We start from the raw sequence: 18785 nt of genomic DNA on the forward strand, positions 1-18785 counted from the left end.
CCCTCCCAAGCATGATGTCCCTCTCCAAGGACCGGTCTCTTCTCACTACATGTCCAAGTATGTTAGACGGAGCCTCAGAATCCTTGCCTCCAAGGAGCCACCCGGTTTAATCCTTTCCAGGATGAATCTGTTTGTTTTCCTAGCAGTCCATGGTATTCTCAATACTCTTCTCCAGCACCACAGCTCAAAGGCATCAATTCTCCTTCTATCCTCCTTGGCCATTGTCCAACTCTCTGATACATAACAAGTGATGGCGAAGACCTTGGCCTGTATCAGACGCACCTTAGTCTCCAGAGAGACACCATTGCTCTTCAGTACTTTGGAGAGGTCCCTAACAGCAGACTTTCCCATGGCAATGTGCCTTTTAATTTCCTGGCTGCTGGTGCCAAGACTGGTGACTGTGGAGCCAAGCAACTAAAGCTGTGTACAATCTCAATCTCTTCACCATCCATTCTGATGCTGCCAGTTGGTCCAGTGGTGAGAATCTTTGTCTTCTTGACATTGAGCCTCAATCCATATTGTAGGCTGCAGTCCTTGACCCTCTGCAGCAGGCGCTTCAGGTCCTCCTCAGTTTCAGCAAGCAGGGTTGTGTTACCCTCATAACGCAGATTGTTGAGGCCTAGCGTCCTCGTTTCCTGGCAACCGGTGCTGGTTCTTACGTCACTTCCGCCCGGAGACCGGAAGTGAGGTCGGAGGCGGGCGCCTTCCGGGAGTGCGCGGTCTCCATGCGGCCGGGGGTCTCCTCTTGCCCGGCTCGTGCGTCCGCGGCCAGGCCGAGGGTCTCGAGGGGCGCTCCCCGGGCCCCGGGTTCGCGGCCGGGCACCGACCTGGAGGAAGGCGCTGCCCCGGCCTTCCGAGCCTCTCTCCAGCTTAGCCCTTTCCACGGCTCCTAGGACAGTGCACTGTTCCGCGTCCCCTTGTCACTGTCCAGCCGAGAACCCGTCCTACGCGCCAGTCCCGGCCAGCTCCCCCTCCCCTCGGCCCAGGTCCCGCGATGACCGCGGTGTGAGCAAGTGAGTGGCCTGCGACCGTGCGGCCCGGGCCCTGTCCGAGCCCAGTGTCCAGTATCGGGGTGGCCTGGCCCCGCAGCGCCTGGGCCACGTGTGTGTGTGTGTGTGTGTGTGTGTGGCCTTCGTTAAGAGCTTTAGCGGGGTTTCCTCTCGTCATTGATGTAAACGGGAGAAATATCCCCGTTTTTAGATTGTGGGAAGGAGCCCTGGAATTGGGCGATTCATTGGGAAAAGTTGTTGTTAGGAACCCTGTCCTTCCCTGCTCTGTCCTCACCGTCTCGGACACACTGGAGCCCGTGGTTGCAGGCGCTGTCCGCTCGCCTAGTTGAGGGTCTCCCTCTCCTTCGCTGTCACTGCCCCTTCCCAAGCATGATGTCCCTTTCCAAGGAATCACCTCCCGGCAGCATCTCTGTGCATGTAGGTTGGACGTTGCAGCTCAGTGCCCTCTCGCATTAGGGGATTCTGAGTGGGTTTTGGATTGTGAGTGTGTTCGTAAGTTCTTGGACAAGATCTGTGGCATGAAGTACTTCTGTGACCCTCATAGCCCTAAGTTCATTGCAGTTTTACATCCAAGTTCATAGCACATATGTGCGTGTGCAGTTGCCTTGGAGGAAGTGCTTAGAGGCAAGAACGGGGAAACTTGTCTCACGTGTTTTGGGCATGTTGTCAGGAGGGACCATCTGGTGGCTGAGTGGGAAGGAGGTGTGCTGCCACCACGAAGGTGCGTGGTTTGAATCCACCAGCTACTTGATAGCAAAATGCAGAGTCTCCCCCTCCCTGCAATTAACAAACTCTGAAAATCTGCTGGAGGGTCAGCTGTTGTTCTCTTCCAACTCAATGGTACACAACAAACAATATCAGAAGGGACCTGTCCTTGGAAAAAAACATCTTGCTTAGTAAGGTGGGGGGAGGGGGCTCAGAGGAAGAGAGCAAAAGCCTCCAAAGTAGCTTAACACAGTGACTGCAGCGCTGGGCTCGAGCAGGTGGGAGATGGTGAGGCTGGGACAGGAAGGCCAGGGTACAGATCTGTTGTTTACAGGGTCACTGTAAGTCACCATCCACTCAAGGGCACCTAACACAACAGTGTGTGTACACACACACACACATATGTCAATGGGCTTATTTAAACAGAAACAAAAAACAAGGCCTTTTTGAAAGGTCAATGCGTGTGTCTCAGCCGAAAAGAACCGTGACGCTTGTGTATCTTTGGAAGACGGTGGTCATGGTGTTTACCTGCTGTGTTTTCTGTTTGTTTTGTAGGTGCTGAGTCCCAAGCTGACTGAACCCCAGTTGTGCCGTTATGGGGAACCAGCTCGCTGGCATCGCTCCTTCCCAGATCCTTTCTGTGGAGAGCTACTTTTCTGACATCCATGACTTTGAATATGACAAAAGCCTGGGCAGCACGCGGTTTTTCAAGGTGGCCCGGGCTAAGCACCGGGAAGGCCTGGTGGTGGTGAAGGTATTTGCCATTCAGGACCCCACCTTGCCTTTAACCAGCTACAAGCAGGAGCTGGAGGAGCTGAAAATCAGGCTGCATTCTGCTCAGAACTGCCTGCCCTTCCAGAAGGCAGCGGAGAAGGCCTCTGAGAAGGCGGCCATGCTCTTCAGGCAGTACGTGCGGGACAACCTCTACGACCGCATCAGTACGAGGCCCTTCCTCAACAACATTGAGAAGCGCTGGATCGCCTTCCAGATCCTCACCGCCGTGGACCAGGCGCATAAGTCCGGAGTCCGCCACGGGGACATCAAGACTGAGAACGTGATGGTCACCAGTTGGAACTGGGTCCTTCTAACCGATTTCGCCAGTTTCAAGCCCACTTACCTCCCAGAGGACAACCCCGCAGATTTCAACTACTTCTTTGACACATCGAGGAGGAGAACGTGCTACATCGCCCCCGAACGCTTTGTCGACGGGGCAATGTTTGCCACCGAGTTGGAGTACATGCGGGACCCTTCGACTCCGCTTGTGGACTTGAATAGCAATCAGAGGACGAGGGGAGAGCTGAAGCGAGCAATGGACATATTTTCAGCAGGTATTTGCATCGGTGCAGTTTGCTAATGGGAATGTCTATCTATTTTGACTGTTAAATGCAGACACATTGCTTTATCTCCAGATGTTAAGAAATGAATCTCTTGCCTTGTCTTTGTGTACTGTTTCACACAGATGTAGCAAAAATACATGAAACTTCCTGTATTCATGCTGCATCTCTGTGAAAGAGTATAAAAGATATAAAAACATAAATGAAATGAGTATATTTAAGTGCCCAGAGAGTGCAAAGAGCAAGCCATTCATTTAAATAAGGAATATTTGAGTATTGGTGTGTCAGATAACAGTGACAGACGTGGATTACATATGTTCTTTTTGAGTTTATACTTCCATGTGGAAAGGTATTGATAAAGGGAACGGTGTGGTATGATTCACTGGATGTTGACGAGCGTCATCTGTCGTTCTGGGAGCACACAGGTGCACGGGTTGGTCTAGGTGGAGTGCTGGGTAGAGCGCCACTTAATTTAGTGCTGATATAACACAGTTTAGGAGGCTCAACAAAAACCACACCTGCGTCCTCAGGCCAGCGTCACTCATGGCGCGCCTCCTCCCAGTATCCGAGCTTTCAGAGGAGGAAATGGCCCCATTTTGTCTGGCCGAGCGGGTGGATTTGAACACCTGACCTTTCTGAAGGGAAGATCTCTGCTTCTGAATGGCCTTTGTTTGGGTTGGTGTCTCTTTCCGCCCTTCTCTGCTTGCTGTTCTGTCGTCCTCTGCGCATCTGTAATTGGCTTACAGGATGCCTATCGCCGACAGGGCCTTTTAACATAATGAAGCCTCCTTCCCAGAAGTGGTAGTGCCGCTCTTCCGAGTCCCCTGACCCCTGGAGACCCTGTGCTCAGTAGATGTTTTGCTCAGTAACTCTCATTCACATATATAGTTGCTAGTAGATTTGATGCTAGTAGATTTGATCCGCTGACCTTTGAGTTAGGTGAATGCTTAACCACTGTGTCCCCAGAGGTACCTACCAAAAAAAGGGCACAGGCCCGGTGCTGCAGCCCACTGCCGCCGAGTCTGTGCCAGCTCCTGGGCCCCTGCGTTGGGTTGCCGAATCCTGGGGAAGGAGACTGCCTGTCGTTCTTTCACGGAGAGGCCTACGTGGGGTTAGTGTTTGTGCTGTGTGTTTTTGAGGGTCACACTTCAGTCTATGAGGGATCAGGAAAAACCCTCTTTCCTGAAGGATGGCGCAGAAGCTGAGGCGTGGGTGAGAGGAGGAGGTGGGGCTGTTTCAGGCAGAGGCCATTGCAGAGGGTGATGTCTGGAGAGCAGAGTATGCTGTGTGGGTTTGCTGGCCACCTGTCTGGAATACCGCGTGAGAGCAGGCAGGCCTGGCGCAGTCTGTGGGGCACTGTCAGGTCCTGGAGAGGGGGACCCCCTGTGACAGGCTGTGCCTGTGAGTGTGGAGTGTCAAAACGACTGCGCTGATTCAGAGCTCTGCTGCGCAGGGTGGTGGCTGGGGTCTTCCCGGCGAGTTTGACTGCTCGGGACCCACGTGACAGCAGATCCTCCCCCTCGGAGGTCACCAGGCCTTTCTGCCTAGGGGTCACTGGGTGGGCTTGAACAGGTACCCTGACGCTTGGTGGCCAGTGCTCAGCCAACACACTGTCAGACTCCTTAAGAGCTGCTGTGTGGAACTGTTAGGACATGGTTGGAGGGTGAGGTCAAGACACCTGTTGTTTTTACTTTTGTGATTTTGGTGAACATGTTCAGGATACAGTGGTTTTCCATTCAGCCATTCATACCCATTTGTTTTTGACTCCGGCTGTGGTCCCCACAGCATCACAGCTCTCGCCCCCTTCCCTTTCTGTGTTGAGTCCATCTGTCCTGTGTCCTCTCCCTGTGTTCACGTGTCTGTCTGTCCTCCGTCCTCTCCCTGTCTTGATGAGTCCATTTGTTCTCCGCCCCCTCCTTCCCTGTGTTCTCATATCTGTCTGTCCTCCTCTCCTGTGCCTTGCTGCCTCCGGAGCTCTGTCCCTGGGCTGGAGCTCTGTCCCTGGGCCAGAGCTCTGTCCTTGGGCAGGCTGCCCCTTTGTGCCTGGGTGCTGGTTGTTCTAAGGAGTGTGCACCTGCTTGTGTCACTGTTCTCAGCTCTGCTGTCTTGTTTGGCTGGAAGTGCCGCTGGGCGAGCATTCCTTCTCCCTTCCCCCAGGACACTGGCTGGCTGGGTCACCAAGGTGCCAACAGAGGAGGGAAAGCAGAAGGGATGGAGAAGTGAGAAAGTCTGTTTCTGTGTTTGAGTTTTACAGAATTGTGGCAGATTGCATGCACCAGAGAATCTGACGTTGGAGCTGTTCTCCAGTGCATATCCAAGAGTGCATGCCCACGTGCACCAGCATTTACAGCCTGCACCACTGTTTCTACAACTTTGATCACTCCAGACACGAGGTCTGAGGTCTGCAGAGGCTGCACGCTGGAGGGAGTACAGGGAACGCACACTCGCGCACTCGGCTGGGAATTTTTCAGAAAGGGTTTGCCTTAGCGATTGGGCCGTTATCAGGAAGTTGGTAGCAGGTGCAGTGCAGGGAGTGCGTTTATGAAGTCATCCTTGAGCGGTTTGTCAACCCCTCTGGACTCTGGCCTCCATTTGAGGGAAAACACGTTTCTAGATCTTCTCTGACCTAGCGTCCCAGTGAGTGTGTGGAGTCAGGGAAGGTGTGTTGTGGGTCCTCGGGCATCTTAGATCTGCCAGGGTGCAGAGGAGGGGAAGCGGGCTCAGGGTGGCAGCCCGAGGAGGGCCATCTGAAGCCGTCAGCTGGACCACTCATCTACATTTGGTTGGCTTAATAACTTTCTCCCCTGTAGGTTTTCTACAAAGAACATGTAAATCGTGCCATCTTTGAGGTTCATTAGGAAATGCATGAGCATTAAATAGTGAAGAAATCTGTTCTGTGCAGGGTGAGTGAGTGAGTCCTGTTAGCAGGACTGCACCAGCGTTGTTCCACTTCCTCCTCTGGGTCCCAGGAACGCCTGGCGGGCTTTTGAGGGTTTTTTGCGTGTTCCGGCTTGTATTTATTCTCCCCTGACGTTAAAAAAATGGATTTATTTTTTTAAGTTTACATTGGTTTTCTTACAGAGTTCGTATGCATTGTGTTACATACTATCTTTCATTCACATTGTATTTCATATAATCATACACATTCATTATGGGTTTTTTTTTAATTTTCTACTCGTTTATTTACAAAATTCTAATACATTGTTTTCAAGAACAGATTCTTTCAATTTCCTTCATCCTCCATCCAACAAACTGTCCAACCCCATGATTAATTCCTTCTCCCCCTGCACATCCGCCTCCCTCTACTTCCCACCCTTCCCACCCCTCTTGGATCCTTATACTCATTCTATAATCATTATTGTTTTATAAAATCAATCACCATTAAGCCATGCCCTTCATTAGCCTGTCTTTCCAGATCCCTGTCTAATCTTCCCCATTTCTTTTACCTTCCTTCCGTCCACCCACCAAATTTTAGGACCCTATGATATCCCCCTGCCCATCCTCACTCCTCTGTTCCCACCCCTTCCTCCCTTGGATCTACGTACACGTTTTACTAGTTACCCTTTTATTTTTACAGTAATGGTCCTATGCAGTATTTATCCTTAAGAGACTGTGTTAGTTCAGCATAATGCCCTCCAGTCTCTCCCAAGTTATGTAGTTATTTTCTAAATTATTGCTTCTGAGTGCTGCGTAGTATTTCATCTTGTGAATGTATCACAATTTTGCAGTCCATTTAATTGTGGTTGGACATTTGGACTGTTGCCATGTTCTTTTTTTTTGTTGTTGTTGCCATGTTCTTGTAATTGTGAATAACACTGCTATGAACATTGGTGTATAAATCTCCGTTTGAATTTCAGTTCTAATTTCCTTAAATTCCTAGGTGTGGAGTGGCTGGATCATATGGAATTTCTGTGATCAGCTTTTTTGAGGAAAAGCCAAACTGCCTTGTGATTGAGTGATTGTTACCATTTTACAATCCCACCAACAGTATATGAGAGTTCTTATCTCTCTACATCCTCTCCAACATTTATTGCTTGCTGTCCTGTTAAAGTTGGCCCCTGCTATTAGAGTGAATACCTCACTGTGGTTTTGATTTGCCTCTCTCTCTCTCATGCCAGCTGTTTTGAGCATGTCATCATGTGTCTGTTTGCTATAAGTGGATAATGTGGACACACATGCACACATGACTGTGTATGTTCCTGGGTGCCTCTGCCTGGCTCTGATGCCTGTGGTCCCTGTGACCGAGCAGAACTGCCCTGGGATTTCTCGGTTGTCCTCTTTACTGACACAGCTCACCAGGAGCTGCTGGGTGGGCTTGAACTGGTAACTTTTTGGTTAGCAACCATGTACGTAATCAAAGGGCTACCAAGTCTTTCCTTCATGTCAATGCACATACATAAATATTGCCAGATTATCCTTTTAACACAAATATATTGTTGATGTACTTTCTTCATCTTCTTGTTTTGGGGAGGGGGGTTTCCATTCATTCATTGTTGTACTTTTCTCCCCTTCCAACCCTTCCCCACAGTACACTACCCTCTTGGAAAAGTAAAAGAAAAATTTTTTCATTGTTTTACAAACCTTCCCCCAGGTCCATTCCATTATGCAGCCTTCGCTCTGGACTCCTGTCATGACAAAAATACCTAATCACATATCCCTTTTAGACAGTTTTCTCCCTCATCTGTTTCAATGCAGTATACATTATTGAACCCATCTTTCTCAGTCTCCTCCCAACCCTGATGTCAGTCCTGTTTTACAGCAGTGGCACCATGCAGTATTTGTTCTTTTGTGACTGAGATACTTAACCCAGCATAATGTCCTCCAGGGTCACCCATTTTGAATAATATTGCATGAGTTCCTTGTTTTTCAATGCAGTGTAGTATTCCATTGTGTGACTATACCACAACTTCTCTATCCATTCGTTTGTTTATGGGCACCTGGGTTGTTTCCAACTCCTTGCTATTGTGAACAAAGCCACAATAAACATGGGTGTGCATATATCTGCTTGGATGTCAGTTATGGTCTCTTCGGGGTATATTCCCAGTAGTGGAATTGCTGGGTCAAGTGGTATCTATCTATTTGCAACTTTTTGAGAAAGCGCCATACCGTCTTCCACAGTGGTTGCACCATTTTATACTCCCACCAACAGTGAATAAGGGTTCTAGTTTCTCCACAACCTCGCCAGCATTTGTTGCTTGCTGTTCTGTTAAATTTTGCTATTCTGACTGGGGTGAGATGATATCTCATAGTTGTTTTGATTTGCATCTCTCTTAGAGCTAGGGATTTTGAACATTTCTTGATGTGTTTGTTAGCCATCTGAATGTCGTCTTTGGTGAAGTGTCTGTTCATATCCTGTGCTCATTTTTCTATTGGATTATTTACCTTTATCTTGTTGTGGTGCTCAAGTATTTTATAAAATCTGGATATAAGTCCCTTATCTGATATGTCATTATCAAATACTTTTTCCCAGTCTGTGGCTTCCCTTTTTACCCTGTTGGAGAAGTTTTTGGATGTGCATAGGGATTTGATTCTTAGAAGATGCCATTCATCTATTTTCTCTTCCCCTGGTTGTAGGGATGTAGTTTCTTAAAATAACAGCTTCAGTGAGATATTTACCATAAAATTCACTTTTTGGAATTATATAAAAGTCAGTGGTTTATATTCCTTGTTACTTGATTACTAAATGTATTCCTCAGTCTAAAAATCAGACCAGCTCACCAGCCCTTCAGCCCCCCATCCACCTTCCCTCGACCTCTCCGTTTTGTGAGGCCCGTGAGTTCGCTCGACCTCGTGGCCTCTCTGTGCCCAGCAGATTGGACACTGCCCGGACATGTGGTCCTGTGTGCTCACGGCTCTGCCTGGTCTGCTGTTCCCCAGGCTAGTGATCGCTCATTGTTTTTCTCTGCCGATTTGCCTGTTGTGGACATTTCCTATCAGTGCAGTCCTCCGTAGGAGTGGGTAGTTCAGTAGGCACTTGATGCCTGTCTGTGCCTGCAGGGTGTTCTGATGGACCGGCAGCCCTCCTCGCCCGGTAATGGGGCTGGAGTGAACATCAGCATTCACTGGCAGGTTTTCTTGGGGCTCCAGTTTCAGGTATTTCAGGTCTGGTTATTGTGAGGCCGTGTGGGATGAGGAGGGTGCTCTGGGGGTGGTGCAGTAGTTCAGCTCCACCAGCAGCCTGGCAGCGTGAACAGCTGTAGCAGCCTGCTTTCACCAGGTGTATGCCTTGCAGAACTCGTGGGGCAGTGCCTGTGTCCTGCACTGGGTGAGCCAGGGAGGGCATGGTGGGGGGGGGGGGAGCTGGGCGGTGGTCGGAACCATGTTAGCATTGTGAGAAATGGCCAACTCGCTTTCCAGAGTTGCTGTATCATCTTACATTCAGACCAGCAATTACATGCAGAGTTCTGATGCCTTTAAATGCTGTCTCATAGCTGCCACTGTCTTTGACTTATTAACTACTAGCCAGTCTGATGAGTGGGAGGGGCCTGATTGTGGTTTGATGTGCCTTCCCTGAATAAGGAATGATGTTGAGCATCAGGCCATGTGTGTATTAGTTATTTGTGTGTATTCTGTGGAGAAACCTCTGTTGATGTCTTTTATCTATTTTTAAATTGATCTCCCCCTCCCCCATTATTAAGGTGGTACAGTGCTTACTTAAGTGCCTGGCTGCTAGCCGGAAGGTTGGTAGTTCAGCCTCCTTTGGGGCTTTGCCCAAACCAAACAGATCGGCCCTCCTGCCTGGAGGCAGGGTAGATATGACTCTCCTTAGAGGACAGCGTGGCGGGCCTTGTGTCCTACCCTGTGGGCACGCTGTCAGGAGAGGCAGTAATGCTGGGCGGCCGGCGGTGCACACGGTGCCTATAAAGGTGGGCTCAGACGGGGCCGTGTGGTTGGGAAGGTGGGGCAGGACCCAGCCGTGTTTGGCTGCGTGTCCATAGCGTTGCTGTGGGTCAGAACCAGCCCCGCAGCCCTGGCACAGGGCTGTAGTGTGTGTAGTGTGTACACACACTCGGTTAAACCATATAACCAGTAGGTCATTGTATCTAAAGTGATTTTAAGAAGGATGATTGGCAAATGGTTAGGCAAATGAGCGTTTTCCTTGTCTTGCTTCATTGTGGTTAAGGCGTTAACATTTTAGTTCCATTAACTTTGGATTTTGTGTTTTGAGGTTTTTTTTTTAAATTATTAATTTCAGTGAAAATTTACAGAGACTTTGGATTTCCATTTATTCATTGTTGCACTGTGTTTTGAGTTTTTTTAGACTCCAGGTGTGTGATATGCGGTCATCATGTCTGCTGTTTAATTTCTAAGAGAGTTTTACTTGTCGTTCCAGGTTGCGTGATTGCTGAGCTTTTTACAGAGGGTGTGCCGCTGTTTGATCTCTCTCAGCTTTTAGCTTATAGAAATGGACATTTTTCCCCCGAACAAGTGCTAAATAAAATTGAAGATCGCAGCATCAGAGAACTGGTAAGTATGCAGCAGGCATCAGATCCCACCGCCTGCACTAGCCCTCGGGAAGGCTGTGATGTGGACCCAAGTGGCCTTCTACAGATGAATGCAAACCATTTATTGCCGCTCTGTTGTTGGAGATCTTTAACCATGTCCCCTTGAGTATAGTCAAGCATCACTTAGCGTCTGTGGTGTGTTCTGTGGAGGAGTATGCCCTGTGATTTCAGTTCAGTATTATATATGCGTGCAATTCTTGAATTACACATAAGTTCTGTTCTTTTATTTGCTTAAGTTTTGTTCTTAAATCCGTTTTTAAATAGAATTGACACGTACATGTGAATGGTTAGGTATAGTTTGTAGCTAATGTCAGTCAGCTTCTTTTCTTAGTATATGCCTTTCCGCGCAAACAGAAGGGACATTAAAGCAGCACCTCTAGATACCGTAAAACATCTTTACCATAATAATACAGAAAATGAGTATTGCAGTGCACATTGCACAGTAACCCCTGCTTGTTGTTATGAACCAGTGCACGTCCTTCAATGGTTACCGTGCTGGCTTCATGGGCGTGGGGACCATGGGCAGAGCCGCTGTCAGATGATGCCTTCGCGGACTTGGGCAGCACATGGCTCTGTCTTTAACCGTCATTCCTTACTATTGAGTTGGAGTCAACACCACTGAAATCAGGATCCCTGGCTCTGGAGTTGACGTGTCTGTTAGTGACGGCAGAGCAGACCTGCCCTCTATGCTGCCAGGGTGGTAACCATGGAAACAAACCACCTCCTCTTGCTCCTGAGATGCGGCTGGAGGGTCAGAGCTGCCTGTCAGCCTCTCACTTAGCACTTGAGCATTTGCACCACGGTGCCACCAGGGTTCTTTAAAGTCAGATTGGGCATATTTCCAGCGTTTGAAATCCTTCATACTTCTTCAGAAGTCATAAAACACCAGTTTATCTTTTAACTATATCCTCGTGCTACATAATACACCGAAGTGTGACTACCATTGAGAAGAATGGGAATCCCAGAACACTTCGTTGTGTTCCTTTGAAACTTACACCTAGACCAGGTGACTATTGTGTAAACACACCGGGGTACTCTATGGTTTAAAATAAAGAAAGTTGTGTGTCAGGGTTGAATCTCATTTAATCTACATGCTCAGAAAATTATTTGAGAAGCAGGATTCTGAAGAAGAACGTCATCAGGATTGGAAAAGATTCATCAATAACCTTGTTATGCAGATGACACAGCTTTACTTGCTGAAGGTTAGGGGGACTTGAAGTACTTTCTGCAGAAAAGTTAAACACTGCAACCTTCAACATGGATCACATTTCATCATCAAGAAAACGAATTGACGTTTGTTACCACTGGACCAGTAGGCAACATCATGATATATGGAGAAAAGGTTGAAGTTGGCAACGACTCATCTTGCTTGGTTCCCAATCACTCTTGGTACCAGCATTCAGGAGAGAAAGAGATGTCCTGGGCTGGGAAAATCTGTAGTCAAGGACCGCATCTGTGGGCTCAAGTGTGTCAGAGATTGTGAGGACAGGACAGGGTTCAGATGTGTTGTTCACAGGGTCACTGTTAGTCAGACTCGACTGGATGGCACCTCACAACAACAGCAAGGCTACCCTTCGGGAGCTCCGGGGGCCGAGTGGTAAAAAGGTCACATTGTAATCCCAAAGACATGGTACAGACCCACCAGGACAAGGCTGGACATTTCCTTCTGTGTGACTTAGTGCCTCTCAGGACCTGCCGGAGGGTCAGCTAGGAGTTGATTCCAGCTCAGCGGCACACAGCAACAACAACAGCAGCAGCAGCAACAGCAATAGAGCTCCGCTTAAGCCTTTAAATTTGTATCGATCAGGAACGCTTATTCTGGGATAGTTGGATAGGTTTAAGGGCTCTGTGAATCTTCCATGGATTACATAAAATTTTGTACGCAAAGTTTGTCCATTTATTTTCTCCCCGGGGCCATTTTCTCGAATTCTCACTAATGTGTGCCTTTCAGAAGATCTTCTGTGATAAATGAGGAATGCTGACTAGGAGATCATTTGTTCTTTGTATATTTGGGCTTTCGGAGTTTGTTAGTATGTCGATTCTAATGGCTGTTTAGGATGATAGTACAGTCATGTGCTGTTAGCTTCTGAAGGTAGTGTGTCTGTGAAGATGCTTGGGGTTTCCTCAGATTCTTCCTGGTGCAGACACCTTGTTGTGGTTGTCGGATCGATCCACTGTGCCGTTTGATAATCTTGGCTCTGTGTCCCTGCCCTCTGCTGTAGGTAACGCAGATGATTCACCGGGAGCCGGAAAAACGCTTGGAGGCGGAGGAGTACCTGAAGCAGCAGCGTGGCCAGGCCTTTCCAGAGATCTTCTACACGTTCCTTCAGCCCTACATGGCCCAGTTTGCCAAGGAGACCTTCCTCTCTGCAGACGAGCGCATTCTGGTCATCCGGAAGGATCTGGGCAACATCATCCACAACCTGTGTGGACGCGACCCTCCAGAGAGAGCGGGCGGCGAGCCCAGGGAGAGCGGGCTGGTGATCCTGGTGTCTGTGATCACGTCCTGCCTGCAGACCCTCAAGTACTGCGACTCCAAGCTGGCGGCCCTGGAGCTGATCCTGCACCTGGCCCCCAGGCTGAGTGTAGAGATCCTTCTGGATCGCATCACTCCATACCTTTTGCACTTCAGCAATGACTCTGTTCCCCGGGTGAGGGCCGAGGCCTTGAGGACGTTAACCAAAGTTCTTGCTCTGGTCCAAGAGGTTCCTCGCAATGATGTCAACATCTACCCAGAATACATCCTGCCTGGCATCGCCCACCTAGCCCAGGATGACGCCACGATCGTTAGACTGGCCTACGCTGGTAAGGACCCACTGAGACTACATGATGCGCACGTTTCTTTGTAGAGTTTAAGTGTAACTTTGATCCATATGCTATTTAAATAGACACAAATATTTTTTATAGCTAGTTTGTTCCTAGGATCCACATTGCATGTTGAAGGGATTGCAATTACTATGTGAGAAGGTATATATACCGAATTTGTTTTGCCAAGTGTTAGATTTAACTTAGAGGACCGCGGATGCTTCTGAAGCGTGTGGTGGTCATGTCTGTGGCCATTAGTACGGACAGTCTTTAACTCCCAGTTTCAGGATTTGGAGACCTGTGGCTTTGGGAAAGGATTGGTTTTGCTGGGAAATATTGTAAGGAGAGGACATGGCATTCTAATTTCCTGAATTTTTTTTATTTGTCTTCTCGTTATTATTGTCCTTTGTTATGAGATGGGTGCGCAGTGCAGCATGCCGACGTACTTTATTCATGATTGTCACTCGGAATCAGGTGACATAGATTCGTTGGTAGCTCCCCGAATTAATTTGAACAGGAGTATTTCTGCATGGAGGTCTCATTGAAATACTTACCTAACCTTGCAGTTTAGTTCTGTCCTGTGATGGAATGTAAACGGCTGTGTTTGGGGGGCTTTGTGAAGAGTCCACGCTGTGGCCCCATGACGGTTCTGTGGCTCTGCGAGACTTGCTAGCTCAGTTCATTCGATGATTTGCCTGTTGCTGCTTGTAACGATACACGTGAAAATAAGCCTCTGGACTCTGGCCGGACCTCTGCAGCCACGAAGGAAGTGCTGGTGGTTGGCTGGCTCTAAAGTGTCTGTGTTGTTATTTGTCTCCTAGCTGTAGGCATGGACTCTTCGTCACTTCTGGTAAAGTGCAGTTCTGATGCCTAAGTGCCATGACATAAGGCATTCCGTTACTGATGTTGTTGTGGTGCCATCGAGTCAGAACTGACCCAGAGCTGACCCTCCGCGGGTTTCCAGAGGCAGTAAATCCCATGGGAGGAGATTGCCCACCTTTCTCCCACGGAGCGGCTAGACGATTCAAACTGTGTGCTTTTGGGATTGCAGCGCAGCTTCTTACCCTAGGCCAGCAGAGCTCTCTTTCTGTGACTGACAGTCACAGCGTATTGCTAGCTGCTGTTTATTGATAACAGCTCTGGCAGGACTTCGCAGATTGTCCCAGTTAATCCCCGGGCAGTGGATGGAATGTTACCCAGCGGTGAGGAAGTGGGCTTTGTGAGGCCACATAACGTGACTGAAATGCTTCTGAGGCCAGTCTCAGTGACTAATCAAGACGCCGTTTATAGGGTAGTTCTCAGCAGAAGCTTCCTCCTTGCCCTCAGTAAATGTGTTGCAAGATTTTGATCCTTTTTTGTTGTTGTTGTTGTAAAAAAAAGGGGCTTGATTCATTATGAAAACTGACGGTCTGGGTATGACGTTAGTTACTAAAAATCTAATTAGGTTAAATGTCGTGATGGCAAGTACCCCCGCCTTCATTTTGTGGTTGCTTTTTACGTGTGTAAAGAAGTAGTGAGGAAAGGTCATAAACACTACAAGTCTTTTAAGATTATGATTATTAGCAATCAGGATTATAATTATTATGAATCATCGTTTTATCTTACAGAAAACATTGCCCTGCTGGCAGAAACAGCTCTGAGGTTTCTGGAATTAGTGCAGTTGAAAAACCTGAGTGTGGAGAACGACCCAGACGGTGAAGAAATGGATGAGGTGACACATCCCAGTGCGAACTATGACACAGGTGAGCAGGCGTCTTCCTCCTGAGGCCTGTGGTCAGAGCGAATTGCTAATGGTCACTTGCAAAATCCATGATTTGTAATTTTCCGGAACAGTAAAAGGCAGCCGGATCTGAGAGGGCAGACTCTGGATTTCCGATTGCTCTCGCTGTCCTCCTGCACTGTCATCTCACCAGAAAATGCCGCCATAGACTCTAGAGTCACTGGCTTTTCATCCAGAATTGCTTTGTGTCCACAGTAAAGGAGGGAGAATCTCAGCTGTCTATGTGAGAGTATCCCGAGGGTCATCAGCCACAAACTGCTTTATTACGTTTTGTCTGACTCTCGGAGAGAACCTCCCTCCCCCTTCACTGCAAGTAAACGGCTGTGACGGAAGCCCCTGAGGTCAGAGCTCCTGCGTCAGATGTCCTTACATGGTTTGCATTTATACACCGCTTCACGTCTGCCGAGTGAAAGGTTTAGAAATAAAGGATGATGTTTAGATGTGCTCCAAAGTGTTTCTGATGAACAGAAGTCCAGAATTTAGTTGGTGACATCTGTGACTATAGGCAGCTGGGAAGCTTCTGCTGTTTGCAAGGATGGTACCTTTTCTACACGACAGGTTACCTGGAGCTGAATAGAATTAAATCACCTCGAATGGACAGGAAGCAGCAAGCAGGAAGGAACTTCTAGGATTTTTCTTCCAGTGGTAGAATTCGAGCTTTCTGTCTTGGGAACACAAGGGATCCCAGTGGGCTGTGAACTGCAGGGTTGATGGTCCTGTTCTCCCGGCTGCTCCTTGGGAGAAAGGTGACAGTCTCCTGTGAAGCTTTACGGCCTTGGGGACCAGGAGGGCCGCTTACGCTGCCTGGGCAGTTGCTGTGAGCCACAGCGGACACAGTAGCAGTGAGTTTGAGTGGGAGACTTGGGTTCGACGGCCAGGTGTTGTCGGAGAAGGTAGCAGCCGGCTTGTGGGAAGCCCTCCCAGGAATTGTTCTCCAAAGGGCAGTACATCTGCCTGTACAAACGTAAGAGCGTGGTCTTTTCTCGCCCGATGGTCTCCTGAACCAGATCGGCACTTTCAGGTCTTCGGTAAAGAACCTCATAAGTGGAGCTGCATCATCCTCCCTCAACTCACATTGCTGTCGAGCCGGAACTGACCCCTGGCTGGCCCTCCGTTGGGTGTCTGAGCAGCGGATCACAAGGGAGGGAATCGTCACTTCTTCTCAGAGCCGCTGGTGGATTTGAACTGCAGAAGAGGGATGGCCTTTGGTTTTAGCACTTCCTACAGACTGTTGTTGTGTGCCACCGACTCAGAACCGACTCGCAGCTGACCCTCCAGCAGGTTTTCTGAGGCTGTGTATCTCACGGGAGGACTGCCCGTCTCTTACCCGAGGAGAAGCTGGTGGATTCCAGCCACTGGCCTTTGGGTTGTCGGTGCAACTCCTTACACTCTAGGCCACCAGGGCTCCCTCTCTCCAGACTACAGTGGCTTTTTAAGATATTCTTCAATTTGCATTTCAGTATCCTTCAGAGCTTTGTACAATGAAAAAAACTCAGTGGTTTTAGACTTCCTCCAGTGGCTTCTGTAATCACCCTATTCTTCCGAGTTTAAAGAGAGATGACTGGGTCTGTAGGGATGGGGATAAAAATTGATCCGATCTTTGTGATTTTTTCCTTTCCCCAGAGCTTCAAGCCTTGCATGAAATGGTCCAGCAGAAAGTTGTCACTTTGCTAAGTGACCCTGAAAATATCGTGAAGCAGACCCTGATGGAAAATGGCATCACGCGGCTCTGCGTGTTCTTCGGCCGTCAGAAGGCCAACGACGTGCTGCTGTCCCACATGATCACCTTCCTGAACGACAAGAACGACTGGCATCTGCGCGGGGCTTTTTTTGATAGTATAGTTGGTATGTTTTTCTGTTTGCTTCTAATTCATGTTGAAAATTTTGAATCTTTCTCTTAGACATGTAATGTGGTGTCGTTTGGAGGGTAAGTGGCAGCCAAATTTCATTAATAAGGTACTGATTTAGGAATTCTCTATCCCCAGTGTTGAGACAGTGATTTCCTTGTGTTTGTATCTGTTATGCTACTTTGCCTTATCTGAGCTGGTGATGGGGTTGGTTCGTTGAACTGGGTCACATTATTTGAAGGAATGTTGTTGTTTGGTGCCGCCGAGTCATAGACGACTCATACCCTATGAACGAAAGGCCTGAGCACTGTTCGTACATAGAGTTTCCGGAGGCAAGCCATTTCGGAAGTGGATGCCGCCCCTGCTTCCAGGCTTGAAGGAATACCGTGTTGTAATTAAGAGCTGTGTTTTGAATGAATCGGAGAACACACAGTGAAGTACAAATGTGGCTAAAATGGGCTATAATCTGCTTGCAGGATCCCAGTTGTGTGAAGGAAACAACAGAAATGTACGTTTTTGGGAATCGTTTTGATCATCCTGAAATGTTCATTTGTAGGATTTGAATTGTAGGTGATTATTGTCCTTAAATTTCCCCTAATTGTCAAGTTTTTACTGGGAACACGCATTCCTTTTAGACTTAGAAAATACATTTTCTAATAATTATTAGAAAATTATTAGAAAGCCCCTTAGAAAATCAGCCCAATTAGAAAAGTAAAACTGGGACAGGCGTTTGCAATAGAAACTGCTCACCAAGGATACAGTTTATCCCAAGACTGTAGATACTTTGTGTCTTTGTCTCCCCTTGACTCCTCTTCCAGTTTAGAGCCAGAATTAGAAAGTGCACTTAACTTTGGGTGGGTTGCATTTGCTGAGTGTTTATCTCTCTTGAATAATCGGTTTCTCTCCCTAGTCAGGAACCCTGGTGGTACTGTAGGTTAAGCACTAGGCATCTGGAAGGTCAGTGATCAGAAGCCACCGGCCACTCGGGTGGCTTCTTCCCCTGGACGCTTGTGGTCTTGGCCACCCCTGTAGGCAGCCAGCCCCGTGCTGGGAAGTTGAACTGCCCCTTCGAGTTTCCACATGGTCTGGGTTCACCAAGGCAGAGTGTGCTCCCGTGCTGCCCAGAGGACCTTGTCCTGAGCGCGTCTGGGGGTGGAGGTGTCGCATCGTGCTCTCCTTCTGGCTGGTGTCTCTGCGTCTCCTTCATTAGACCCCCACGTGCAGGTTAGGACTGACTCTCTTCCCTCCAGCGTGGCCTCATGCCAACAGATAGCATCTTCAGAGACCCTGTTTTCAAGTGGGGCCCCAGTCACTTGTCCTGGGGACTAGGATTTGAACTTAATCTTTTTTCGGAAATACGAGTTAATCCATAACACCTTGGGAAGGGCTAGTTTTCTAAACACCTATTTCCGAGTTTTTTTCTAGTGCTCCCATAGTCTATTCCAATAGCCACTTAATATTTTAACTGTTTCAGGTTTATTACTAAGTTTAGTATCTGGAAAGCTCAACTCTGTAGATGTTACTGTTGCAAAGTGTTTACTGCTGTTCTAGCTCCTTTTACCTTCAGTTTTTTAAATTCTTAAATACAATCCACTAGAATTTTGTTGTTGTTGTTGTTGTTATGTGCGTCGAGTCATTTGCGACTCATAGCGACCCTATGCACAACAGCCCTAAACCCTGCTCTATCCTGTGCCATCCTCACTGCCTCTGACACACCCATCCCGATTACCCCAGTCACCGAATCAGTCCACCTCATAGAGGGTCTTCCCCTCCTGCGCTGTCCCTCCCACCCTCCCAAG

General features: G+C 48.3%; 1 protein-coding gene across 1 annotated transcript in view; it reads left to right on the top strand.

The window, feature by feature from the left end:
• The first annotated feature begins 2310 nt into the window (after positions 1-2310).
• Positions 2311-18785, top strand: part of PIK3R4 (phosphoinositide-3-kinase, regulatory subunit 4) — a 53773-nt gene continuing 37298 nt past the window's right edge. Inside the window, exons 1-5 of the mRNA XM_006883323.1 lie at positions 2311-3043; positions 10383-10516; positions 12777-13359; positions 14967-15101; positions 16763-16984. Of these exons, the coding sequence (XP_006883385.1) occupies positions 2311-3043; positions 10383-10516; positions 12777-13359; positions 14967-15101; positions 16763-16984 (1807 nt within the window). The remainder of the gene's footprint in view (positions 3044-10382; positions 10517-12776; positions 13360-14966; positions 15102-16762; positions 16985-18785) is intronic.

The sequence above is a fragment of the Elephantulus edwardii genome, unplaced genomic scaffold (genome assembly GCF_000299155.1).
Source record: "Elephantulus edwardii isolate Elephantulus edwardi_28Jun2011 unplaced genomic scaffold, EleEdw1.0 scaffold00027, whole genome shotgun sequence".
NCBI classification, from domain to species: Eukaryota; Metazoa; Chordata; class Mammalia; order Macroscelidea; family Macroscelididae; genus Elephantulus; species Elephantulus edwardii.